At 44.6% G+C, this 26,855-nt stretch overlaps 1 protein-coding gene across 1 annotated transcript; it reads left to right on the plus strand.

The window, feature by feature from the left end:
- Positions 1–1,960: 1,960 nt before the first annotated feature.
- FAH (fumarylacetoacetate hydrolase) lies at positions 1,961–25,503 on the plus strand. Its single transcript, XM_030577827.1, has 14 exons — positions 1,961–2,181; positions 7,285–7,395; positions 8,550–8,671; positions 10,394–10,443; positions 12,190–12,280; positions 12,770–12,867; positions 13,018–13,070; positions 13,943–14,042; positions 14,818–14,948; positions 15,754–15,829; positions 17,164–17,210; positions 18,313–18,414; positions 20,188–20,305; positions 25,272–25,503. The coding sequence occupies exons 1-14, from the start codon at positions 2,101–2,103 to the stop codon at positions 25,349–25,351; spliced, it is 1,260 nt and encodes a 419-aa protein (XP_030433687.1). The 5' UTR covers positions 1,961–2,100; the 3' UTR covers positions 25,352–25,503.
- Positions 25,504–26,855: the final 1,352 nt, after the last annotated feature.

The raw sequence follows: 26,855 nt of genomic DNA on the forward strand, positions 1-26,855 counted from the left end.
CCTCTCCCCCTTTTCTTCTTCCTCCCCACACTGTCAGTCCCTCCCTTCATTCCTCTTTTTTTATTTCTTTCCCCACAGCTTCCTTTCTCTCCCTTCATCTCTACTATATATTTAACACAGCAGCCCATTGGTGTGTCTGTGCTGCTGCAGGACTGACCAGAGAACAGGTGCACCATGCATAAAGAGAAGCTGGTTGGCTTAAAAGGTGCTGCTGCCTCTCTGCTCCATGGAGGAGGGAGGAGCAGGAGTAAGGCTGACATCTGTGAGTGAGGAGGAGGGAAACAAGTGCAGGGAAAGCAGCTGCCTTTGCAGCTCCCATGCTACCTGGTTCTGCACTTATGACATGCAGCAGGAACAATTGTGCCCTCTACCTTGCATATTGGGAACAACCACCCTCAAGCCAGAGGAAACTAGAACTTAAAATGCTGCTTTTCCAAAATCAGATGGAGGTATTGACAAAGATTTAGTCAACCTTATCCAATTCCTCCTCTGTGCAAATATATTTTGAACCAATGAAATAAGTATGCAGCCTGGTTGTTGAGGGCATGCTGTCATTGTCTTCCAAGCTTAAAAAAATTCCTCTAGGAGTTAAGTGCATTGTATATAATAGACTTTGGACAACATCCTTCACAATTTATTAATGCACTAAAATAGAAATAGCACATGACACTGGAGCTTGATTTGACTCTTGCTATGCTTGATGACAGCACTATGACACTGATGCTTCACATCCTGGTAGATGGCCTGCCTGATGCTAGCGGATGAGCATTTAATTCCCTTTATACCAGTGCATCTGTTGCATCATTAAATGTGATGCTATAAGAAATCCTAATTCTGGAGGCATTTAAGTGCATTTCAATGAAACACATTCTCAAAACTTAATGCTTTAACTATAACTTGTGTTTTGGCATAGATAAAATCAAATCAGCTGTGGAAATGTTTAGCAATATATGCTGGCTACCATAATAATGTAGGTATTCAAATGTCACAGTATACTATGATACTACTGCAGTTAAACATAGTATATAACTGCTTGAAAGCTAATTTTTCCATGCAAATAACATTCCTAAAATTACATGGGCCAAGGCCTCAGCTGATGTAAACTAGCACAGCACCATTGAAGTCAGTGAAGCTATGCCACTTTAAATTAGTAAAGTAGGTTTTACAATTGCTACATTAGAGAGCAGAGCAAATCAAAATAAATCCAAGCAAATCTTTGTTCTTTTAACTAGTCTCATCCCCCACCAAAATCAATTCAGGATAATCAGCTTTGTGGTTTGATAGCCAGGAGTCTATATATAATCTTGATTGAAAAGGAATCTTCTCCCTCATCCTAACCCAGCCGTTCTTTTTTCTTCTTTTTAAAAGTCCTGCTTTTACATTCAGCCTTGTGTCCACAAGTAGAACAGTGGTACTATTGGATTTTTAACTTTTGGTCTAGGTTTTTCCCAAAAGGACCTAGGAGGGTTGGGAACCAATGGGACAGAGTGAGGTTGTGTTTTCTGTCCTTTGCCACCGTTAGCAGATATTCATACCTCAGCAGCTGGAGATTTATAGAAGGAATTGGCCAAATGAGTTCCTTTTGGAACTTCTAAACTGCACAAAGTCTAAATGAAAACTGTCTGCCCTCCCCATGGTATCTAAGCTGGCCCTTTTGTGTCTAGGTTCTTGTAGGGTCACTTGATACTTTTATAGCCAAGTGCCCCCAACAGAGGGGAAATCAATGTATGTCTCCTGGCCCAGCAGACACATATTTGTAGATTCTCCCAGTAATCAAGGGTTCAGGAAGGGGGAACAGCCTTCCCCTCAGTAACCATGCAATATACTTCTCTACAGAGGCTCTAGCCAGAAACTGTTAAATGGTGCAGAGGCCCCTGCTGCTGAGTCATGCAGAACTCTGGTATTAATTAACCATCTAGCTTACAAGCAGGAGCAGGGCTGAAGGGAGTGGGCTGGAGAGCGGCTTCTGGTTGGTTTGAGGCTGAAGAAGAGGGAAGGCCGACAGATCCACGTTGTCTAATGCAACATGTGGAGGCTCTCTTGGTGTGATTGTAGCTGGGCTGGGAGAGTGTTTGCACCGTAGCTTGCCCTGAGCTCAAAATGTCTTTCATCCAGATAGAAAAGAACTCAAATTTCCCTCTTCAGAACCTTCCCTATGGGGTTTTCTCTACCGAGGAGAAGGTGAGTTATCTGCTGCTTTGTCTTTGTGTTGCAAAGATTGCTGCTGTTGTGGGTGAATCTTTTGCTCTGAAGTTCAGAAGCTATGAATGAGGAGAAAATAATTTTTTTCAAATGCTGTGTGATGATCCCCAGAGCCCTGGGGCAGGAAAGGCTTGCCAGGCTGGGAATCCTAGGGGTTAGCTGATTGTACTAAGAAGTTTCAGCATATATACTGTCTTTTTTCTTAATTTGGTGATGACCTGAAGGCTGTTTCTTTAAAGAACAGTAATATTTTCTATAAGTACTTTATATGTATGTAGTATGGACTTAATATATTTTTTCTGCTTTTGAGTATAAAAGTCTGTATTCATGCCTCTCTGTATGCTATTAAGTTTTCACTTTTTTTTCTTTACCAGCACCATTTTTATCATCCTTTTTTTATGGCTGAGTTTAACCCTTCCTTCCTCTTCTCTCTCAAAAGTCCATTTTAACTTTTATCCTATATACTGCTGATCTTAGCTGTATTGTGAAATGTTTGTTGTAAGCAATATGAATTGATGTATCTGAAAGCTAAATTTGATAAAAGAAATCACTGTGTAAAATAATTAGGCTTTCACAGTAGATATTGAGATACAGTTTGGAAGCTTATTTTAATAATAGATTATTAGGGTTGGAAGGGACCTCAGGAGATCATCTAGTCCAACCTCCTGCTCGAAGTTTTATAACCATTAAAACACAAATTATCAATATACACAGTCAAAATCCTTAAATATTATTTTAATAAGCTCTCAAGTGGCATTTTTCTTAGTTTGCCTGTCAGTAAACTTCAACTATTATTGATGAAATATTGTTGTCACTTCCTGTATATACAGTGGAATTGATGTTTACTGACATTTACTGATTAAAAATCTAATCCTTCCAAGCTAAATATATTTTCAAGTAAGGTCTGTTTTAAACATGATAGTGGACTACAGGGCCACAATTATAATCCTATAAATTAAGAGCCTATCCTTCATTTTTTCCCTAACTAAGATTGGGAGTCAGGAGGTTTGGGTTCTGTTCCTAACCCTGCAATTGACTAGCTGAGTGACTTGGGCAAGTCAAGTCTCTTCTTTATCTTCTGTATGAGTGGTTTTCAACCTGTGGTCCGTGAACTCCTAGGAGTTCACAGACTATGTCTAAAATTTCCAAAGGGGTCCACATATCCACTTGAAATTTTGTATTAGTCTGCAAGTGACTCCAGGCTGAAAACCATTGTTCTATATATTTAATGTTCCATTCAGTGTGTATGTGCAGGGACCACACTGTGGGACTTATGTTTTCTGAGACACGGTGGATGAGGTCCTATCTTTTATTGAACCAACTTCTGCTGATGAAAGAGAGAAATTTTCATGCTTACACTGAGCTTTTCTTCAGGTCTGAAGAAGTTGACCTGAAGAAGCTATGACCTCACCCACCTTCTCTCTCTCATATCCTGGATCCAACATAGCTACAGCAACACTTGTATTTTCTGGCCATACAAGAAAAACATGATTAGGGTTTTGAAAGAAGCCTAATTGGTTAATCCAGGCCTGCACAACTCATAAAGCGGCGATGGCCACATTATTCCAAAGAAAACAGCCGCCCCACCAAAACAGCTGTTGGCCAAAAAGGAAGGTTGGGGGTGGGGAGGTGATACTTTAGCTGGGAGCCCCCGGTTGATTTAAAATAGAGGTGGCTGGGAGCCCTCAGGGTCAAATAAAGGGCCTGGGGCTCCGGGAACCCAGCAGGGCTGGCTCTAGGTTTTTTGCTGCCCCAAGCAAAAAAAAAAATTTGACTGCCCCCTGTCTCAGCCCTGGGCTCCCCCCTGTACTCCCCTGCTGCCCCAGTCCTGGGCTCTCCCCCCACTGACCCACACCCCCTGCTGCCCCAGCGCTGGGCTTCCCCCTTTCCTCCCCACCAGTGCCCTCCCCCCACCCCGCTGCTGCCCCATCCTTGGGCTCTCCCACCACCAGTGTTTTCCCCCCCACACACACACACCTCCTGCCGCCCCAGCCCTGGGTCACTGGTAATGCTCCCAGGGTGGATCATTCAGCAGGAATTTTGGATGTGCACAAAACACAGACAGGATTGGTTCCCATATGGTTACAGAACTGCAGTAAAGTGGAACAGTTTTCAGCTTGTGTGATTGGAGGATATCAGGATGCATATTATAAGACCGTCCTCCATAAATGAGGAAAAGTTGAGGTGCCTTTATTATTCTTTTGTTCCACTCTTTCTTTCTTTGGGGAATTTGCCAATGCAATATCACTGTCTTCCTTTTAAACAAACAAAAAGGCAATGGCTGTTGAAAATAGCAATTCCAGTCCTAACAAGCATTTCTTGCTCAATTTTATCCTACTTTTTCTACAGCAAGTTACAGTGGTTCAGTATATTTGATTGGGAGAAATGACGTAACAGCTGCCCAAACTGAGCCTGAGCACTCCTGAATTTTTGAGGAGTTCAAATCTGGAAGGCAGGTGCTGCGGGGGTGGGGCAGTGGGCTCTGCAGGGGAGCATGGCAGCAACGTGTCTGGAGCTGCATGGAGCCAGACACGCTGGTCTGAGTGGCACGGTAAGGGGGCTGGGGGTTGGAGAAGGGGTAGGGGGTTTTGGGGGGCAGTCAAGGGACAGCGAGCGGGGGGGTGGATGGGGTGGAGGTTCAGGGGGCAGTCAGGGGACAGGCAGCAGTTGGATAGGCATGGGAGTCCCAGAGGTTTATCAGGGGACAGGTAGGGGGTGGGGTCCTGGGGGAAATTTGGGGGAATCTCAGGAGGGGGCAGTTGGGGACAAGGAGAAGGGAGGCTTAGATAGGGGCTGAGATCCCAAGGGGCAGTTAGGGGCAGGGGTCTCGGGAGGGGGCAATCGAGGGACAAGGAGCAGCAGCATTTAGATAGGTGGTGGGATCCTGGGGGGCTGTTAGGGGCAGGGGTCCCAGGAGAGGGATATCAGGACAAGGACCAGCGGTGTTAGATAGAGGGTGAGGGTCCTGGGGGGCAGTTGGGGCAGGGGTCCGGGGAAGGGGCAGTTAGCAGCTGCGGGCCAGGATTCAAAGGGCTCTGGGCTGCCCGCAGCCACAGGGAGCCCTGAGCCCTTTAAATCCCAGCCATGGCTGGGCATCTGCGGGCAACCCAGCGCCCTCTGACTCCCTGCCGTGGCCGGGATTCAAAGGGCTCTGGGCTGCCCGCAGAGCACCGTGTGCGGGGGATTTAGAATGGCCCTGCGGGCTGCACAGTGAGGCTCCACGGGCCGCATGTTGTGCAGGCCTGGGTTAATCGATGGGAACTGGGTCCCTAACTCCCTTAGACTCCTTTTGAAAATCATACCACATACCTTCAATTTACTGTTCAACGCTGCTGTTTGCAACAGATTACATTCACGTGCACATTTAGAAATGAAATACAGGAGCCTCTGAAACACACCCCACCACCACACACACCCATAAAAGAGAGAGCTGGCAAGCAGATACCTCTGAAAACAGAGAAGCTGGAGGATTGTCAATGGTTAATGGACATTGCAGAGTCATCGTAATGGTTCTCAGTCAGTCTCTAGCATTGTTTTTACCTATCAGTAGTAATTTAAAAATCAATTTGAGCATAGTAGAGCCTCAGCTCTAATTATCTGGTGTTTTGCAAAGATAAAAGCTGGATGATGAAACCAAGGGTATGTCTACACTGCAATAAAACACTTGTAGCTGGCCCTTATTAGCTGATTTGGAAGTTTGGACTCTGGGACCTCATGAGTGGGGAAGGGTCCCAGAGCCCAGGCTCCAGCCTGACCCAGCGAACATGAGCCAGCTTAACCCTACGTTGCAAATTTATAGCCCCACAGCCCGAGCCAGCTAACATGGGCCAGCCATGGGTGTTTTACTGCAGTGCTGACGTGCCCTTAATCTGTTCCCAGATGTGTGTTTGTGTGTTACTGTCTCATGCACTTTTTCCTTCCCTGGTAACTCATCTTTATTGCACAAATGTCTCAATTTTTTTTTAAAAAGATGATTAATATGATTTTTATACCTTTTGGTAATTAATGTCCTATCACAATATTATAATAATCATTCAGTAAAAATAACTGATTTTATTAAGGGCTACAAGTTACAAATTAGCTTGTCCAGCCCTGACATTTTTCTGGCAGGAGTGCTAGCTGAACAAACATCTAGGATTATTTTTGTGCAAATCAGATTTGGGGTCTTGTTCAAAGAAAAAAGGCTAAAAGCAGTTGTTTTTAAATCTGTACTGGTTTTATTCTATTTTCATTGAGACAAAATTGAATATCTGTACTTTTGTTTGGGATGAAACTGGTTACTATGTCTGTATTTCATTTAAATTCACTATTTAAATTCACTAATTTGTAATGCCAAAGCGTCCTTATGATTTCAGCACAGCTGTGCTAGGGAGGATGTGGTCTGTGCCACTGCAAAGGTAGCAGTGCAAGTTCTGAACAGAGTTTGTGTAGGTCCTATAAAAACTGTCACAGATGAGCAGGTTTTTGGTTTTTATTTTCATTTCTTTACGCATGGAGGGAACCTTCCACACCAGCCTTTCCTCCTTCCTATGTGGAAGGATGGATCAGTGATAAGAGCACTAGCCTGGGACTTGGTTAACTCAGATTCAGTCCCCTGCCCTGCCACAAGCTTCCTTTTGTGACTTGGGCAATCACTCTCTGCCTCATCTGTAAACTGGGGATAATAGCACTTCTCTACCTCCCATGGGGGTGAGGGGATAAACCCACAAAGATTGTGAGGCCCTCTGATACTATGGTGATTGGGGGGCATATGAGTACCATGGATAGATAGTCGGGGGAAGGGCAATATCCTCCCCTTACTGCACCCCTGGAAGGTTGGGGTGGAAGGATGTCCTTCCATCCTCAAAACCTGTGAGGAATTTGCCAAAAAAAAAAAAAAAAAAGCAGCTTCTCCTGCCTTCTTCCTCCTAGATTTTAAAATCAGCAGCCTTTGTCCATTAATTATAACTATGATAAAGGGGGCACCAATGTAGCTGCTCAGCTCCTGCCCCACTTAAACGCCTTGTACTACATTGTTTTTTCCCCAGAACCTTCATAAGAGCATTATCAGCCACAGGTATCAACATTTTTTTCCCATTGTAGCCTAGGCACAGAATTGGGGTGGCAGTTGGAGACCAGGTATTGGATCTGAGTGCTATTAAACATCTGTTCAGTGGACCAGCCCTTTCCAAGCATCAGGATGTCTTTGACCAGGTATTTATCATACAGTTTGACAGTGTCCATCTCTACCATGTTTTAAATGGAATGTCATATGAAATTTTAGTGACCCAGGCTCAGATCAAGAGCATTGTGGTAGCTTACAAGTGAGTGCCTGAGTTGCTGGTTTGCCCCTCCTTTAAAAAAAAAAAGAAAGAAAGAAAAAAGAAAAAGAAAAAGGGGGAGGGATTGGGACTGATTCACCATTGTGGTGGTCTTGTTTTATGTCAGTGTAACTCTGCTAAATGGAATTACTGGCTTAAAACTGGAGTGTAACAGTGCTGGATTGGCACTGTGTGCACACTGCTGCCCAGATGATTCTGCAGCAATCAGAAGCAGAGTGTTAGATGGTCTAACTATGGCCTCAGTTCAGCAAAGCACAGGCAGGCGTAGGGGGAGCGCGCACTTTACTGAATTGGAACCTACATCACTTAGGAATGGAGCCACTCACAAAGAGCACCTGCAATTAAAATTAGTAAAATAAATGAGCTCTCCTAAAGGTTTCTTTCATCTGATTAAGAAGTGCATTCTGGAGTGAAATCCACCTAGTTCAGAGGGCCAGTACCAAGGTTTGTACACAACTCCACTTCCACTTAAACACCTACATTTCTGGCATCTTCATGAGGAGGAATCTCCAGAAGGAAACAACTTGGATTAAGTGGGATTTAAGTGGTACATAGACCATGCGGGCTCTCTGCATGGGCATGAATATAATTTATATCTCAGATCACAACTAGTCTTGTCATTGCAAGCTTCCATGGTATTTGAAGATGTAGGTGGATGATGATTTTAATTATTAGACTTATTTGGTTTGCAAGAGCACCTAGATGCCTCTCTCACAGACCAGGACCCTATAATGATAAGTGCTGTAGAAAATCGTAGTCCCTTCCCCAAAGAGATTGTAATCTAAGTATGAGACAAGAAACAACAGATGTATACTGGCTGACAAGTGGGGGAGCACAAAGAAACAGTGAGACCATATTCATGATCATGATAGGCAGGGTCTCTGCACACGGAGCTGTCTGTTACCTCAGGATTAGTAATTTAATCTCAGTACTGGTAACACAGCAGGTACCCCACATGTACAGCAAATGGAGCTGAGAAAACAAATGTTCACTCTCACACATCTCTATCTTTACACTGTATTTTAGCCAGCCCTTAATGACTTCATGGGTTTGGGCCATGAAGCTTGGAAGGAAGCTAGAATGTTTCTCCAAAAGCTACTGTCAGCCAATGAGCCAACACTGAGAGAAAACTCTGAGCTACGGAAAAGGTGAGGCATTCGGGAGCTGGAAGTGACTCAAGAATAACATTTGTGGTTCCTCATCACATGTATAAAGCACTTTTATTTAGCTCTTCAGCCTTCTCAGGGTCTGTCTGTATTTGGAGCTGGGGTATTATTCCCAGCTGGAGGAGATTTTTTCCGAAGAGTTGGAGGAGAGGAGCAGAGTGGTTGCTATTATTGTGCAGGGTTGGGAGCTATTGCACACTACTGTTAGAAGCTGCTGGAGTGTAAACAGAAGCAATCAGTGCATCACCTAAAGAGGTGTTCTAGCCTCGCTGGCAGAGAGTCCAGTTCCCTGGAGAAGAGTAGTTGAATGTCACTGCAGTTCCAGTCCTCTCCCTTCCTTGATGCTTCATTTAACAGTGGCCTTGTGTAAATATTTAACATAGCTCTGGAGAGATGGATCTGTTGTTGTGTAGCTCTCAAGGCCTTTTGTAAACTTAGAAGGCACAATACAGTATCAACCTGAGGTAAACTTTCACGTGGGTTCCTTGCTGTAATGAAATTGTAGCTGGTTGCATAGGTAGATATCCGTATAGTCCCATGCTGGGCCAGCATTAGGGAAAATGGTGCCCTGGGCAAACGCAGGGGCAGCTCCCTGTACAGTGTCGCCTCCCCCCACAGATGGGGAGTCACGGGGGCAGGAAGCGGGGGAAGAAGGCATGCAGAGCTTCATGCAGCTGGGGGAGGGTCCCAGAGGTGGGTCTGACTCAGCCCTGGGTATGGCCGGTGCAGGGGAGGAGGAAGTCCTGTCCCTCTCTGCCCCGCCAGGGCTAGCAAGTGGAGCCTGGTGCACCATAGGAGCTCCCGGCCAGGGTGCCCTTAACCCTTCCTCTCCCTGGCTCTGGGCCCAGCGCTTGGGGGTTAAAGGGCCTTGAGCTGGCTGGGGAGGGGGGAAGGTGCGAAGAGGGTGGTCGCCCATGCGTGAGGCCAGCCCTGGTCCCATAAATCCCATGCATGCAGCATGAAAGTCAGGATATGTCTACACTGCAATAAAACACCTGCCACTGGCCTATGTCAGCTGACTCAAGATTCAGGGGGGAGGCAGCACTATAAAATTGCAGTCAAGATCCTCCAGGTCCCAGAGCTTGGGCACCAGCCCACGCCCAAACATCTGCACTGTAATTTGATAGCCCCACAGCCCCAGCCCCGTGAGCCTGTCAGCTGTGGGTGTTTTATTGCGGTGTAGACGTACCCCCAGAGTCCTGAAAGGTTTAGCACTGGTGAGGTCAGAAAACAAGGGTGTCTTAACACCCGTACTAAGGAGAGAGCTTTTGAGCTTTACAGCTGTCAATAAAGGCTGTTTCTAGGCCTCCTGCAGAAGAACAACTGAATCTAAAACAAGTGCGATCACACCTTCCATCCAGAAGAGGGCAGTGAGGACACACATACTCACCTGCAGGCGCATCCCAATGGATGCATTTCCTCCCATAGGAAAAGAGTGAGATCTCCCAGGCGTGGAACCCTTCCAGTGCTCTATTGTACATTTCCTCACAGGAGCGCGTAGAGTCAGTTAACCGCTTCAGTGCAATAGCAGCCTGTGCCCTCACTTCATAGACTATGAGCTAGCGCAGAATTGCAGCAAGGCAAGATTTTTTCAGAGCAGATGCCAGAACGTAGTTAGTGCAAAAAGAGACTGAACTTCCTCTAAGCCAGCCCAGGGTAACACCAGTCTTTTTGAGAGTTGTAATCTTTGTTTTGTATTTTTAGAGCATTTGTACCTCAGGCCTCTACTATAATGCATCTTCCAGCTAAAATCGGTAAGTCTCCTGAACTGATATCTACACGATTTGCTTGTATCCACTGAGACTCCCACATGCCCCAGGTATTCCGGATGGTCAGATTGTGGCTGTGACAAGGAATGGGTGTAAAGTAGATATTACAGATGATTAACTGCAGGCGCCATCTCTGATGTCACAAATAAAACGTGTGTGCCATATTTTAACATAGATGTAAGGTCTCCGGAAGCAACTTTTACTAACTTAATCAAATCAAGGTTCCCTAGTGCCACATAATCCCTGAAGTCAGAACTATGTCTGCAAAGGCCTATATGACCCCACTGGCTTAAAGCCCTTTTCTTTAGGCAGATGATTATCTCGACTACAGAACACTGTGTCATGTAACTACAAATAACTTTAAAGTTTAGTTATGCCATTTAGATCCTCCCTACCAGAGCAATGTCACGCTTGCCCTAAGAGTGAACACTGGGCTGAATTTTGCACTGAGGTTGCAAGGTGACTCCTGGAGGTCCTGGGCTTATGGAGGCTGGGTGCCTGGGGGACTAGTAGCTCTCATTAGGTTAAGTCTGACAATTCTGGAAAGCACCAGAGCAACCATTTCCATCTATTTCTATAAGGTTGTCTGTCACTATGGAGCACACACATTATGACCTTCAGGTGAAGGAAGAGGCAAGACTTGTATGAGTGTGTGTGTGTTTTTGAGGGATTGATTTTAACAGAGCTGATAAATACAAACCAAGGAAGGGAGTTGGAGTGAAATCAGCCTTGTTTCTAACCAATGACCAGTTGAATTTCAAAAATTCTCTCTGCCACTGTGGCCTGCAAGTTCTTCTGCAATACTACCAAGCCCAAACATTCAAACAGGTCAGGCACCAGCAATCATGAGAGTTAAAAAAATAAAATAAAATATATTGTGGAGTTCTGTTTATTCGCCTTCTGGGTTTTGAGCCTTTGTGGTGCATGCGAGTCAAATTTTAAGCCTTTCTCTGCAACTATAAGGGGAAACCTTTTTTCTTTAAATGAAAACTGAGAGTCTCACATAATCACCTGACTCCAGGAGCTGGGGCTATAACAAAATCGTATGAGACGTGTGATAAAATCACATGAATTGGCACAAGTGTTTCTGTCAGTAACTTTGGAACTGGTGCTAGACTGGGGACCTGAAGCCATATGTGGGCTCAACAGGTAAGGGTGGAGCCAGGAAGGGGAGGAAAGTCTCTTATCTTTGGTATTCTTCATTCCCACTTGATACATTTTGAGTTCCATCAGGGCGACCAAGGTAATTGAAGTGTGAGTCAAACCATTTCCCAAAAAGGACACCAGGGGGCAGTAGATGCCCTGTTTACAAAATCCTTTCCTTTGTTAGCAGTACTGCATTCTCAATAGCATCAGCAAAATGAAAATGACAATAGAAAATATTTAAACTGTACAAAGCATGTGGCTTGGTCATATATTTGTAGCTAATGGGTTGAAATGGTATTTTTTCTTGCTGCTCTTCACTGCAAATTTAAAAAGATAAACAACAGTTTTGTAGTGTGTAACTTTTACCCTCCATGTGCCATTGGCAACCGTCCCCTCTTATAGACTATCTGCATGATTACTACAGTCTTGTGACTGCATGTTTCCAAACTCCTCTACTTCTCTCTCTCTCTCTCTCTCTCCATCCTATTCAGGGCAACAGAATGTGGAAAGTTTATGCTCCTTTGTCCTACCAGATAAGGATCTTTCATACAGTTGATCTATATTTTCTGCTTTTCTTTTTCCCAGGAGACTACACTGACTTCTATTCTTCAAGGGAACATGCTACGAATGTTGGGATCATGTTCAGAGGGAAAGAGAATGCTTTGATGCCTAACTGGTTCGTAGTTCAGTTATTTGTTTTCACATGTCATGTTTTACGCGTTTTGCAAAGGCCTGTATAACCTTATAGGGAAAAAAAGATTTCTAGTTAGTGTACATATAGCTCTGCTATGGAGCTATGATGATGTATACCAGCTGAGGACCTGTCCCCCAGTGTCTGAAACTCACGTCTCCATTCCCCACTATGTCTGAGCTGTGTTGAGTTGTTGTAGAAAGGAGCAACTGTGAGGAGTCAGTTGAAACAGTGTCTGATTCAGAGACTGTTTCATCTGAGAGCTGGTTCTTCGCATATAGCAAGAAACCAATGATTGCGTGTCAGTAAATAAATCTGGATGCACCATTCAGAGGAAAAATATATTCAAAAAAGTGGTTAGATGACAGGGGAAACTTAGTAACTTACTGTAGAGTGCTTGGAGCTTCCACAGTGCATGGTTCTGGTGACTGTAATACAGCATTTAACACACAATCAATGCTTTGCTTTAACAAGGTTGCACTTACCTGTTGGTTACCATGGCCGTGCATCTTCGGTTGTGGTGTCGGGGACACCAATTCAAAGACCAGTGGGGCAGATGCGACCTGACGATGGTGAGTTCCTGGTCATGCTATTGAAATGCGCTGTTCCTCTTAGCGAGCAGCATGGCATTGGAGTATGTTTGGCCACCTCTTGTCTTTTCTAGCTTCATTGCTTGTTTGTTTTAGCTTCATAATGCACCTTTCTGTCTGTTTAATTCACAGCTAAACCTCCAGTGTTCGGTGCTTGCAAACTTTTGGACATTGAGTTAGAAATGGTAGGATGTATTTATTGTATTACAACTTTCCCTTTAATAAAAGAGAGTAAAAGGTTGAGCTTGTCCTGTTATGTTTTCATAACATCCGTTATATACAGTCTTCTAGCACCTCCCTCTGGGTGGTATATTGCCTACTGTAGAACTTGCTTCAAAGGGGAGAATTCAATGCCTAAGCATTGCATGGAAAAATGCAATTCTAGGCTGACTTTTCTCTCCGGTATCGTTCCAGTTCAAGGGGTATGAAAGACAGTGGCTGCATAATGGGGACTGGTAAGTAGGGTGTATTTTAGTGAGACTGTTGTAGGAAATACCGAATATATTCATTTTCTATTAGCCCATGGCGTGCCCCCTAGCGAGTCTCTAAGCTGACAACCTAATCGGCTGTAGCTGCAAAGGTCTAAGCAGAGGTGGCAGAGGGATGGAGAGAAGGGAAGATTCCTTGGTTAGGCAAATGGGAAGCATAAAGTTCACTGCATAAGATTCTGTTACAGGAACTTAGAACCTCTGCACGGGGAGACTTGATCATATTTCTTAATGCGCTAGCTGTAGCTCTGTGCATGTGGCAGCTGCAGTTTAAATGAGAGTCCCTTTTGGCAAATTCAGGCCCTGAGTTTAATGACTGACTCTTATCAGCTCACTGCTATTCAGGTGGTTCAACCCTGCTCTCTCGCATGGGGAAAGGAAAAAGCTGTAACTCTTGTTTCATCTGCACAAGGAGATTCCAGTTAAAGTTAAGGCGGAAAGCAAGTAAAATCACATTCTACTCTGTCTGTCTTGTCTTAGCACTACCTGCAGGGGATTTGTCTTGGTGTAAACAAAGGTTTTATTTTCAAACCTTTGACTTGGTTAAAGCATTTTCTTTTCCATTTCAGGCGTTCTTTGTAGGCCCCGGAAACAAGTTTGGGGAACCTATCCCAATAAACGAAGCTCATGAGCACATTTTTGGAATGGTCCTTATGAATGACTGGAGTGGTAATAAGTGTTACTCTGACTTCCTGGGGGAATGCTTTTTGCTGTACATAATATTGATAGATATTGTATTTGTTTTAAATGATAGAAATATAAACTACTCAGGACACTGAGGGGCCGATGATAGTGGGAGCGGAATACAGTCTGCAACTTTCAGGCATTGGTTCAAATCCAGCTCAGGTCAGTAGTGACTAAGAGCTACTGCTAATGGAGATCATCTAGCTGTCTTTGGGAAATTAGCTGATTTAGGTCTAATTCCTGCTTATCAGGGACATAACCTAAAACATTACCACAGCTGATGCTCTCAGCAGAGAGTAGCTGTAGATTAGAGGGGAAAGAGTTAGCAATTATAACATATTCCCTAGTGTAGACACAGGTGAACACTTTTTAGCTCGATTTAACTAATCAAGGTGGACCTTAAGATTTACTTCCATTTAACTAGTTGAAATCAAAGATGTTAACCCGTGTCTAGGCTAGGGAAAAATGTTGGCTGGGTTGGTGTTAGCTAACGTGTGTGTTCAGGTTTAGTTAACATTGGCCTCTCTTTCTAAGCTAGACCTACCCAGAGGACTTTGAACTGTGCTTTTGAGCCCTCCAGATAACTGCTTGAGGTCATGGTTGAGGTATCCTGGGCAAGCGGGTGGTATTTCATTGCTTGTTCTGTGGATGGTGGTGGCTGTTGGTGTGCAGAGCTCTTCATCTGGCTCTCTATCACTGGCCTGGGGTCCATGTAACTCTGAAAATTTCATTATTTTTCATTGATTTTCCTTTTTTACAGCTCGAGACATTCAGAAGTGGGAATATGTTCCACTGGGTCCGTTTCTGGGCAAGAGCTTTGGCACAACCATCTCTCCATGGGTTGTTACTATGGAAGCTCTCATGCCATTTGTGTTGCCAAACCCCGTCCAGGTTAGCAAGAGAACAGCTGGGTCACTAGAAATTATTTGAGTGCAAATAGAATGGGGGTCTCTAGGTTCTGAGAACAGAAAGGCTTGGTTGTACCAGCACCTTTCTACTGGCTTCAAGGTTTGATCCTGGCTCCAAGATGTGGGATGACATCCTGGCCCCACTGAAACCAATGGGAAAATGCCTATTGTCTTCAGTCAGGCTAGGTTTTCAGTCATGGTGCGTACGGCTGCATAGCTTTGAAAACCCAAGTGCTTACAATAAATGGTAGGGATGATGGACTCTAGCCAAAATGTTCTGATCAAGAGGCAAACCTGCCCATAGTTTGAGGGTATTTGATTCAATGGTATGTAGCCATTTAATTAGACTTAATACAGTGAAGAGAGTTTACAAGTCACTCTTCTCTGTGTGAACTAAACAGCTCAAGTCTGAAACTGCAAGCCTTCTGCAAGCTTTGAGTACACACAGTGTGCCAATCAGGACAAAGGTGCACTAAAATTCTATTTGGTTGGGTTTAACAACCATGTGAAAAATCAAGAGTGCTTTTGGAGGCCAAGAGAAAAAGTGCATTTGATTAAATGAATATCTTGGTAGTGGTATAAACATTTGTGACAGAATTGTGTATATGAAACAGTAGCTTAGGCAATTAGTCATGAAGGCAAGGGGACTGGAAAAATGCGTGCCCTGAGAAAGGAACACATGGTACTCAGCAGAGCCTTGTGAAGAGAGCTGTTACAAAATGTCCCAAGATATGTGCTAGTCTTTTCTCTTTGACCTTCAGGCTGTAATGCCTGTTATATGCTTTCAGGTTCCCAAGCCACTGCCATACCTCTGTGATGAAGAGCCCTATACTTTTGACATAAATCTCTTTGTCGCTATCAAAGGTACAGTAAATGATTTGTGGAGTTAGGGATGTACAATCCGCCATAAGTTTCAGACATTTGTTCCATCAATTCTAAGATCCTGATTTCTGCATAGGGCAATACTTGCTGAGTCAGAGGAAGGTAAAAAAGCTCATAATCTGCCTACTTGCTAGTGCAGGGCTGTGCTATGGGAAACAGTTCCCTTGCGGTGGTTGCATATGACCATTTTACAACCTTAAAAAAAAAATCGATGATAATTCTTTATGTTCCGATAGCTCTTAGACACCCAAGCGAGCTCAGAGCTCCACTGTGCTGGTGTTCTCTGGAAACAGAAAGTAAAAGACACAGTCCCAACTCCAATAACTTTGCAGTCTCATTAAAACAAGATGCGGCAAGTGGGTGGTAACGAATAATCAGAAGGAACAGACAGAGGGAAGGCCAGGGAAAGAGTACTAAGAATGTGTGTTTTACTAGAGGTGAAAGATGACTGACTTCATTGGGACTTGTAGAGTAAGGTGTGTCCCAAAATGAGTATAGGGATCAGAACACAATCCTCTGATGCTGTGCTTAATGTGCGGGACTATCATGGTCTTACTGTTGAATGTGTGTCAGTAGAAGAGGAGCTCAGCACCCTAAAACCCAGTTAGGCCCGCAAGGGGGTGCAGGAGATTGTGTATCTTCCATCTCTTGACTTTCAATCCCCAACACATCCCTTTCACGGCTGCAGTTCGTGGCCTCTTGGGATGATGCAGCAAAAGTTTGATACAGTGAATCAAAGAGAGAACTGGGTTGGGCCCATGGTTGACACTACCTTGTACTATGGAGTCTCAGACTCAATTCCTTGCTCTGCCACATTTTTCCCATGCGACCTTGGACATGTCACTTAGTCTCTCTGTGCCATTGTAAAATGGGAATGATATTCTACTGATGGGGTCCATATGAGTACTTTACCTTAACATGATTCTAGCTTAAATATTGTGCAAATGAAAATAGCAAAGGAGATTTTCCTTTTAATAATACTATGCATTTCTGTAGATCCTACCATTAGTACAAAATAAGCCTTGCAACTCCCCTGTAAGATAGGGAAATAATATCTCCATTTTATGGTGAGGGAATCGGAGGTACAAGAGATTAAGTGACTTAGTCATAGGAGAAGTCTGTGGCAGAGCAGGGGATAGAAACCAAATTGTTTGACTTGTACTTCCTCCCCTTGCAGCCCTTCATACCAGGACAGAGCATGTCATGGCTTATTCTCTACTGAGCCTGGCAATGGTAATGTAAGCCTCTGTCCAGCCATAAAATGAAAACGCCATAGACGTCTTCACCGATTGCTTTTTTTCCCCCTCTCCCTTTAGGAGAAGGAATGAGCACCCCAGCCACAATATGCAAATCAAACTTCAAGGTAACTTTTGTTTTCCCCCTTATTATCTCCTGTGTCCCTATTGTAATTTTCCATGCCCCGCCCCCAACATCTAGCCGCCTTAAGGTATGTCTACACTGCAGTAAAAGACCCGTGGCTGGCCCGGGTCAGCTGAGTTGGACTGCGGTGCTATAAAATTGCAATGTAGACATTTGGGCTCAGGCTGGTGCCTGGGCTCAGGCTGGTGCCTGGGCTCGGAGACCCTGTGAGGGGGCGTGGTCACAGAGCCTGGGCTCCATCCCAAGTCTGAACATCTACGTATAATTGTATAGCCCAAGTCAGCTGACCGGACCAACCGCAGGTCTTTTATTGCACGTAGACTTAAGGTCAACACCTGGAATTCTGTGAAGGTCACTTTTTTATACTTACCTGTGGGCTTTTGTCATCGATCTTTGAACTTCATTTAAAACCCTCCTCACTAGGTTAGCGAGTCAGTGTCTAAAAAGGCTCTTCCCCTTGAAAGTCATATTAGTAACGTGACTGATGTCTGTGCTGTACTGCCAGGTACCTGCACTGCTGACGGCCAGCTACCCTTCAACAATTATTAGGACTGGTTGACTTGTTACATTGCACAGAAATTTCTGACTCTGGTAGCCACAAATTGCCAATAACCCCAACATTAATGCCACGCCTTCAGGTGCTAAAATCTTTCTACACAGGATTCCACTGACATGTGCTTATTCCTGGTGAAGGGTCAAATACTCATATAGAGTGGGCCTGACTGAAAGTCCGTTATGTCATTGGAAAGGTTCCCATTGATTCCACTGAGCTTTGGACCAGGCCATTTGGGGTACTAATGTGCTGTATGTTCTGAAAGCAGGGTTACAATAGTTGCGTCTCATCTCTTCAAACATAAACTATTTGTGTTCAGGCCATACATCTGAAGACCAATCAATGAGCCAGAGGATCAATTTAAAGTAATTACAAATGTTCCATTTAGGCTGCTGAAGGCTCCTGATTAGATAAGGATGTCGTTCTTGTGGGCTAATGTTTAACAGTATGATCCAGAAAGAATGAAATGCATTTTGTACAGACTAGTGACATCTGTGCGTTATGTTTGTCCTTCACTTCCCCCTTTTTCCAGTACATGTACTGGACCATGAAACAGCAGCTGGCTCATCACTCCATCAATGGATGCAACCTCAGACCTGGAGATCTCCTGGCATCTGGAACAATCAGTGGACCTGTAAGCATTTAACTAACAGCTGTCACTAGTAACAAAGTACTCAGCAATTAGAAACTGATCAGATGTAACCCTGGCCTTAAATCCACTTTGTTTTACTATGGACGTCTTTTCGTAGTTCTTCCTCAGTCTTTTTGGAGTACATATTTTTTTAAGCCTTCCTACTGTCAGTATCCATAAGTCTGTTGTGGTATTTTAGAGGCAACAATATTCATGCACAAAGATATCCACAAAAGTAGCCCAATCCTGCTGAGAGTTACAGTTACTATCTCATTGTTAAAAACAAACCCCACAGCAACAGTATGTTAAGATCGATGGAGGACAACCTCTAGAGCAGTGGTTTTCAAACTGGGGGAATGAAAGGCACCAGGCCATTAAAAGTCCCATCGGCAGTGCTGCCGGGCTAAGGCAGGCTGGTCCCTACCTGTTCCAACACCGCACTGTGCCCCGAAAGCGGCCAGCAGCAGGTCTGGCTCCTAGGCGGGGGGACCATGGGGCTCCACGCTGCCCCTGCCCCTGCCCCAAGCACTGGCCTAGGAGCCAGACCTGCTACTGGCTGCTTCCGGGGCGCAGTGCGGTCTGCGATGCCAGGACAGGTGGGAAGCCTGTCGCTGCACCGCTGACTGGGAACCACTGGAAGTGAGCCCCCTCCCGCACCCCAAACCCTTCATCCGTGACCCCAGAGCCTGCACCCAGAACCCTGACCCCCTCCCGCACCCTCAGCCCCTCCCACACCACGAAACCCCTCATCCACAGCTCCATTGGGTCACAGGCACTCAACAATTTTCTTAAACTGGGTCACCAGAAATAGAGTTTGAAAACCAGTGCTCTAGATAATATAAGTGTTACTGTTGTTCAAAGTGTTAACACTTCCAAATCTCTCAGTTCCGTATGACCCTTGTTTCATAGTCCATTCTTTTAATTTATACTGCACTGGTGTTGCACTGTACTTAGAAAATGCAAAATCCATTTTCTCCAATGTATCTTTTGGGGATTCACAGAGCTCTGTCTCCTGACCAGCACATTGCTGGACATTGTTCAGTGGTGGACCGAGGTGTGATGTGGTGGTTTCTTTCCTCTTGCTGAAATAGAAAATAAGGACAAGTTAAGATTTCATAACCTGGTGTCCAATAGCCTATAAAGTCATTGGGAGACTTTCCACTGGGAAACGTCAGTGGGGGTTGGGTCTTGCTCCTAGTCACCTAGTGCGTTGCCCTCTGTCCTTCTATAAGGCTCCAGTAGCAAGCCAGCATAATAAAGCACATACACCATCCTGCTAGGGTGTACGCGCACGTACAAGTGAAGTGCTAGAGAGAAGGAAAAAGCACATCATGCTGCAGATTTACATTAAAATCCTTTAAACATTTAACAACACGTAGCATTCCTCTGCGCAATGAAATGTGAATGGGACTCTGAAATGTAGCAACAGACAGATACTTGAGAGGCAGAAATACTGCCCTAGATTTGTCTCCATACTTCCTTGAACAGGATCCAATTTTTCCGTATAGTGCCCACTACTAAAGCTAATGATACCAAAGAGAAGATTGCTTTAGGCAGTTGTGGCCTCCAGCAAGTAAGGAGTTAAAAACCAAAGACAGGCGAGTAAGCTAGCACATCAATGAACCGGATCAATGACTGTTACTGGCAAGGTTCCATTGCACAGAATCCAACAATATATTTGTTTTCTCACTCCCAGCAGCAGGAGGGTCAGGGGTTAATGGTAGTACAGACATGTGGAATGGCTTTACAATTCTGTTACTAACTTATGCTTTGAAGGATCCGGAGAACTTTGGCTCCATGCTGGAGATGTCATGGAAGGGAACAAAAGTAATTGACCTCGGGAATGGACATTCTCGTAAATTTCTGCAGGACGGGGATGAAGTCATTATAACAGGTAACAGCCAAAGGATTAAAGGTGTGTTCTCTTGGTGCTGTGAGCTGGCTTAGAACCATGGTGTGTGGCCCATAGTTGTTTTATATACAGAAACTCCTCACTTAGTCATCCCGGTTAATGTTGTTTCAATGTTAAGTTCCTGATCAATTAAGGAACATGCTTGCTTAAAGTTGTGAAATGCTCCCTTTGGCAGCCACCTGTGTTGTCCACTGTTTGCAGGAAGAGCAGCCCGTTGCAGCTAGCTGGTGCGTGGTTGGAACCAAGGTGAACCAGCAGCCCCCACATCAGCTCCCTGCTCTCCTAAGTTCCCTGTGCAGTAGCTGTCCCTCCCTCCACTGCCATGTGCTGCTCCTGCCCTCTGCCTTGGAGCTGCCCCCAGAGACTCCTGCTTGCTGTATGGGGGAAGGGAGGAAAAAGGGGGGCTAATGTCAAGGTGTCTCCCCCTCCCCCCTGCTCCTGCACCATAGAGCCGGGGGGGGGGGGACACAATGGAGGAAAGGCGCTTCTAGGCAGTAGCTGCTGTCTCAGGTCTCACAAGCTGATTTAATTAACAAGGCAGTGTACTTAAGCCTAGGGTCAGCTGCTTAAAGGGAAAATGTGCATTTTTTTTCCTCTCACACACAGGGTGTGTGTCTGTCTGCCATCTCTCCTTTCCTGCTGCCTTGTAGAGTATTGTGAGAGTTAACCCTTGAGGGTTCAGTCAATTGCTAGTTCATTTAGCAGTAAGGCATTCCCTGGGAAATATCCCACCCTCTGACTCTTCCACCTCAACCAGGCTTCACAATCATCGTCGTTGTGTACCAGTATTAAATTGTTTGTTTAAAACTTTGTGTGTGTGTGTGTGTGTGTGTGTGTAGTCTTTTGTCTGGTGAAAAAATTTCCGTGGTGCCTAATCCCCTCATTTTACATTAATTCTTATGGGGAAATTGGATTTGCTCAGATTTAGGTTAAATTTGTTGCCCCAATTATCACAACAGGTGCCAACTGAATTTCAATAGAATTGGAGTGCCTGTCTCCCTTAGGCGCCTCTGAAACTCCCAGCCAAAGCCTGCATGCCCTTGAGCCTTTTGTCCTGGCTGCAGGATCCAAACCCAGAATCCTAGATCTAAACTCTTTTGAATATGGGAGGGGGGGGGGTTCCAATTCAGATTCCTGGATCCAAACCCAATTCCTGTGTCTTTTTAGTTCAAGGTCAGATTCAGAACCAGAAATTACTTTTTTCCTCCTGCTTCTGATATGGGAAAAGCCATTCTTGTGAGATTGTTTTGGCCCAAGTTTGCAGCGATCTCCTCAGTTCTTCTGCTGGCCGTTTTAGAGAACTGTTTGTGAAATTCTTCACATCAACAAATCTCACTAGCCAGAAACCACCAATGACCTGAACAGCTTCTTCGATTCCCCGCCCACAACCATTCTTACACATATACTAAGTGGAGTAGCCCACAGGATTTGCACAGACAATAAAGCTGCCAAAGTGATTGGAAGAATTCAATTAATATGACTTGAACAGGAGAAAACAATTGTGACTAAGTCATAGAAGCTGGTACATATGTCCGGTGAGAGGAACATTGTTTGGGAAATGTGCAAGGACTGTCATAGAGGGGAAATACCTACAACACAGAGGCAAAACTAGGGTGCCTTCCCCAGCTGGGTATCTCTGCAATTAGGGAATGAGCACAAGAAAATAATTCTAGCCAAGTGAAGGAGCATCAGTGCAAGGTCTGAGTATGGAGCTAAGCAAACACTGCAGGGGCACTTCAAAGAGAGCACTGAAATAAATGAGGTGGCAAGATCCAGCACACAGTGGTGCATGCACATCAGTACAGCCCATTACCCCCTTCGAAAGCGTCAATAAGATTAACCGCTCTGACATCACAAGAGCAGGCCCTGTAATAGATCCCCTGAACCGAGAACAGGAATTACTGAAACTGACAACAGCTGCAGTAAATGAGCTGAGATATCCAGAGGGGTAATGGTGACAGTATGATGGACAAGAAGGCAATGAAGATTTCCATGCAGAGATGGACGTGGAGCCTCGCCATGTACTCGCTTCTCTATGGGTCTGTTGGGAGAGCACATACATGACGGGATAGAGGCTGTGGAATTTACCGTTGCACTGGGGTGACCTCTGCACACAAGTGGTGTAAATTAGGTGAATGAAGTGCAGATTCTGTAGTAGTTACATTTCAGAACTGCCTCTTGCTTTTTAAATCACTGTTGCAGCTGCCCCCACTACCACTCCCCACCACCCCACTATCACTCCCTACTCCCCTTGTCTGGGGTTACCATATGTCCTGGTTTTTCAGAACATTGCCTCTTTTTAGAGCCTCCATCCTCTGTCCTGGCAGATTTTTTCAAACAACAAGAAATGTCCTGGATTTTTACTTCTAAGAAGAATGTGGAACAAAGAGGAGCATTTCCCCATATCTTCCATCTCAATATGCACTGTGCATTATGTGATGTGAAACAGCTACCACTTAATGAGATTACTCTTTATTGACACAGATTCTGCCACTTAAGACAAGTCAGCTGGATCAGAAAAGTTAAAATTTCAGTACTTGGACACTCAATCCACACGCAGGCACTGGAATTAGTAGCCTGATTTTCAGATACTGAGTGTCTCAGATTGGTGCTCCAGTTCCCTAAAGCAGTGGTTCCCAAACTTGGGGCGCCGCTTGTGTAGGGAAAGCCCCGGGCGGGTTTGTTTACCAGCCGCGTCCGCAGGTCCGGCTGATCACTGCTCCCACTGGCTGCAGTTCCCTGCTCTAGGCCAATTAAGTAAAAAAGATGAAATTCAATAAGAACAAATGCAAAGTACTCCATTTAGGAAGGAACAATCAGTTGCACATATACAAAATGGGAATACTGTGGAAAGGGATCTGGGGGTCATAGTGGACCACAAACTAAATGAGTCAACAGTGTAACACTGTTGCAAAAAAAGCAGACACCCTTCTGGGACATCTTAGCAGGAGTGTTGTAAGCAAGACACAAGTAATTCTTCTGCTCTACTCTGTGCTGATTAGGCCTCAATCTGAGTATTGTCCAGTTCTGGGCACCACATTTTAAGGAAAGATATGGACAAATTGGAGCGAGTCCAGAGAAGAGTGGGGAAAAAATGATTAAAGGTCTAGAAAACGTGACCTATGAGGGAAGATTGAAAAAATTGGGTTTGTTTAGTCTGGAAAAGAGAAGACTGAGGGGGGACATAAGTTTTCAAATACATAAAAGGTTGTTATAAGGAGGAGGGAGAAGAATTCTTTTTCTTAACTTCTGAGGATAGGACAAGAAACAATGGGCTTTAATTGCAGCAAGGGAGGATCAGGTAGGACATTAAGAAAAACTTCCTGTGAGGGTGGTTAAGCACTTGATTAAATTGCCTAGGGAGGTTGTAGAATCTCCATCATTGGGGATTTTTAAGAGCAGGTTGAACAAACACCTGTCAGGCATGGTTTAGATAATATTTAGTCCTGCCACAAGTGCAGGGGACTGGATTAGATGACCCCTCTCGGTCCCTTCCAGTCCTATGATTCTATGGAGATTGGAAGAGCACAAAGGTGGCTTTTCCCATTGTCCCTCTCAGCTGCAAGTGCTGTGAGCCTAGCTCAATGGAGAGTGGCCACATGACTAAACAACATTTGGACTACACAGGCTGGTTGATAGGTGTAGCACAACTAATCCGCTGCTAACATGAGTTGTAGCCTATAGCTACATTCCCACTGCATTGCTAGCTTAAGTGTCAGCAGCTCTCAAGCTTCAGTCCATTCCCCACCACCCCAATGGACCAGCTAGTTCTCATTTAAAGCATCACTTTACCTGAGCTAGAGATTTTTGTGTGTAGACAGGAGTCAGGTAAGGGGTAACATTGAGTTATACCTTGAGCTAACAATGCAGTAAAGACAAGCCCTCAGTAAGAAGATATAAATTATATGAATAACATTAACTGTTTCTCTGTTAATAGAAATTCAGGGACAGATGAATCACTGGAACTACTGTACCATTTAGTTACATGCAGGGAAGAAAGTGTCTTTCATCATTTTTGAAGAATCCATCTTTTAACAATGAAAATGCTCCTTAAAATAAACTGTTCACAGGCCATGTTGTATCACTGTTGTCGTTCCCTTCACCAAACGTTATCAGCTGAGGTCTACAGTAATTCTGTGTGTTGCTTCATCTCAGAATAACATTTTCAGATATGCTTGAAGCATACGGGCTGAAATGCCTTCAGCTGACTTTCCTTTCCTGCTCTCCGCAAGCTGAACTAATGGATTGCTCTTTCTGAATACATACAGCACGTGGAAGAATGAACCAGTACTAAAGGGGCACTTGCAGCACCCACATACCTCAGGATTGTGGAATTAAAAAAAATGTAGGATAGCAGGTCAGAATGTCAACTCTCACAGCTCTCATGAATATTGAGAGGTCAAATCGTTCCGTAATCAATGACCGGCAACATTGGCAGCAGTCGTAGACTTTCATTATCTGTTTATATAACTGAGCATAGCCGGACACCTTGGACCAGATCCTCAGCTGGTGTCAATGGAACTGGGCCAATACAGTTTAATGGATCTGACCATTAGTTTTTTGGGGTTTTTTAGTTGTAGCCACCCCATTGATGGTCTGGAAAGCTAAGGATTCTCCTAAGGCTGCTCTATGCTATGCCAGGGACCAGGCTAGCATAGAACCGGGACCCACAAATATTGCCTTACAGCCCCATCCCCACAGTGGTATCCAGTATGTATTGGCCTGATCAAAAGCCCCTCTATGTTAATGGGAAAGTTTGGATCAATGGGGTTTGGATCACCCCACTGATCACAGCTAAGAAGCTAGGCCTACATCAGTGTATTTACATTCATTTCATGCCCTTTCATGTTGGTACTGCAGTTTGTACTATTTTTATTTTATTTTATTTTGTACTTGTAAAAATCCACTAGGTGCCCCTCTGGTGACTCTTTTCCTCTCCCTATTACAGGTTACTGCCAGGGAAATGGGTACCGTGTGGGGTTTGGCCAATGTTCAGGAAAAGTGCTTCCAGCCATCTCTGCTCCGTGATTACCTGCACAAAGTGACTTTCCAGGAAGGAAAGAAGTCTAGCCACGTTCCTGATGTAACCGTTCTCTGACATAAAGAAATTAAAATCCATGTTCACGTGTGCACGCATTCAGTTTTCAAATCAGTATTTTTGATATAAATGATTGGAGTTTCCCGAGTATGTTAACTGTTATCAATAAATATCTTAATGATGCAGTTGCCTTCCGTGTCGTCATCTTCTTATGACTGTAATACTGTCCTGGTTAAGTCCCCATAGATGTAAGTAGAGTCCTCATACACAGTTCATTAGTAGTGGGCATTCTGAGCTGGGGCACCCTGATTTTCTCCAAGTACCTTGACAGATGTAAACACCAATGAGTCAGAGGAGGAGCTTTGCATGGTACAAGACAAGAGTAGATGGATTATATTAGCAAAGAAAAATGTAGACCGAACATTTTGAACCATGAATGGGGTGGGTTCTTGTAGAATAACCTTCTGTCGGAAGTGGGGAACACCTTACTGTTGAGACACTTAAAAGCACTACAGCAAGCAAGGAAAATAAGGGAATCTTTGCATCAGTCTTCACCACAGAGAATAATTGGGAGATACCTGCCCCAGAGTTACTCTTGCAGGCAATACAGGGGAGATAGTACTAGGGACTGAGGTGTTGCCTAGATTGATAGATTGAATGCCAAAGAGTCACCAGGATGGGATGGTAAATTCTTTCAGAGTTCCTGGATTAAAGAATTAAGTGGATGAACTGCTGGCAGAAATACAGGGAGAGATTCTCCCCACCTCTACACCTTATACACTGCTCTAGCACTGAGTAGGGGCTGCACAGCTGTCCCAGGAGAGAATCCCTCTGGTGTAGGAGGTGAGCTGGGATCAGTAGGGTACGTGTCCATAATGTATACTGCCATGGACACTGGGCTGCAGAGCAGTTCACAGGCAGCCTTCATGAGGCTGCCATAAATGAAAACTGCCCCCAGGACTGGTCTAATTTATGCTGGGGGCTGCTCCCAAAATCCAGACATAAAGGCGATCTCAGGCTGCACGTCCCAGAAGCTCAGCACAGAATCAGACCCACATGATTTACCGGTTAAATTAGCAGTTCTAGTAGAGACTTAGAGCTCAGCCAGTGTCATGCTGATTATTTTTTTAATTGCTAAGGTTGATCCTAGGAATTACAGACCAATACACTTTGCTTCAGTAGCAGGTAATTTAGCTGAAAAATAATTACAGCTAGGTTTAAAATCCTTAACTGAGTCTGAAGTAATATGGCAATGAACCAGCCCAGCTTCTGTACTGGAAAAATATGCCTCTCTAAGCTACTGGAATTCTTTATGGAAGTCGGCAGTAGAGAGAACTTAAACTTTTCAAACCCCCTTTGTGCAAGTCCCTGATGTGAGGCTCTTCAGGAATCTGAGGCATGATTGGGCTGAGAGAGAACGGTTTGTCCTGGGTCAGAAACTGGTTGAGGGGAAGAACAGATCTGTAATAAATGGTCTGGTTTCAGTAGAGGAGG

This window comes from Gopherus evgoodei, chromosome 10 (assembly GCF_007399415.2).
Source record: "Gopherus evgoodei ecotype Sinaloan lineage chromosome 10, rGopEvg1_v1.p, whole genome shotgun sequence".
Classification (NCBI taxonomy): domain Eukaryota; kingdom Metazoa; phylum Chordata; order Testudines; family Testudinidae; genus Gopherus; species Gopherus evgoodei.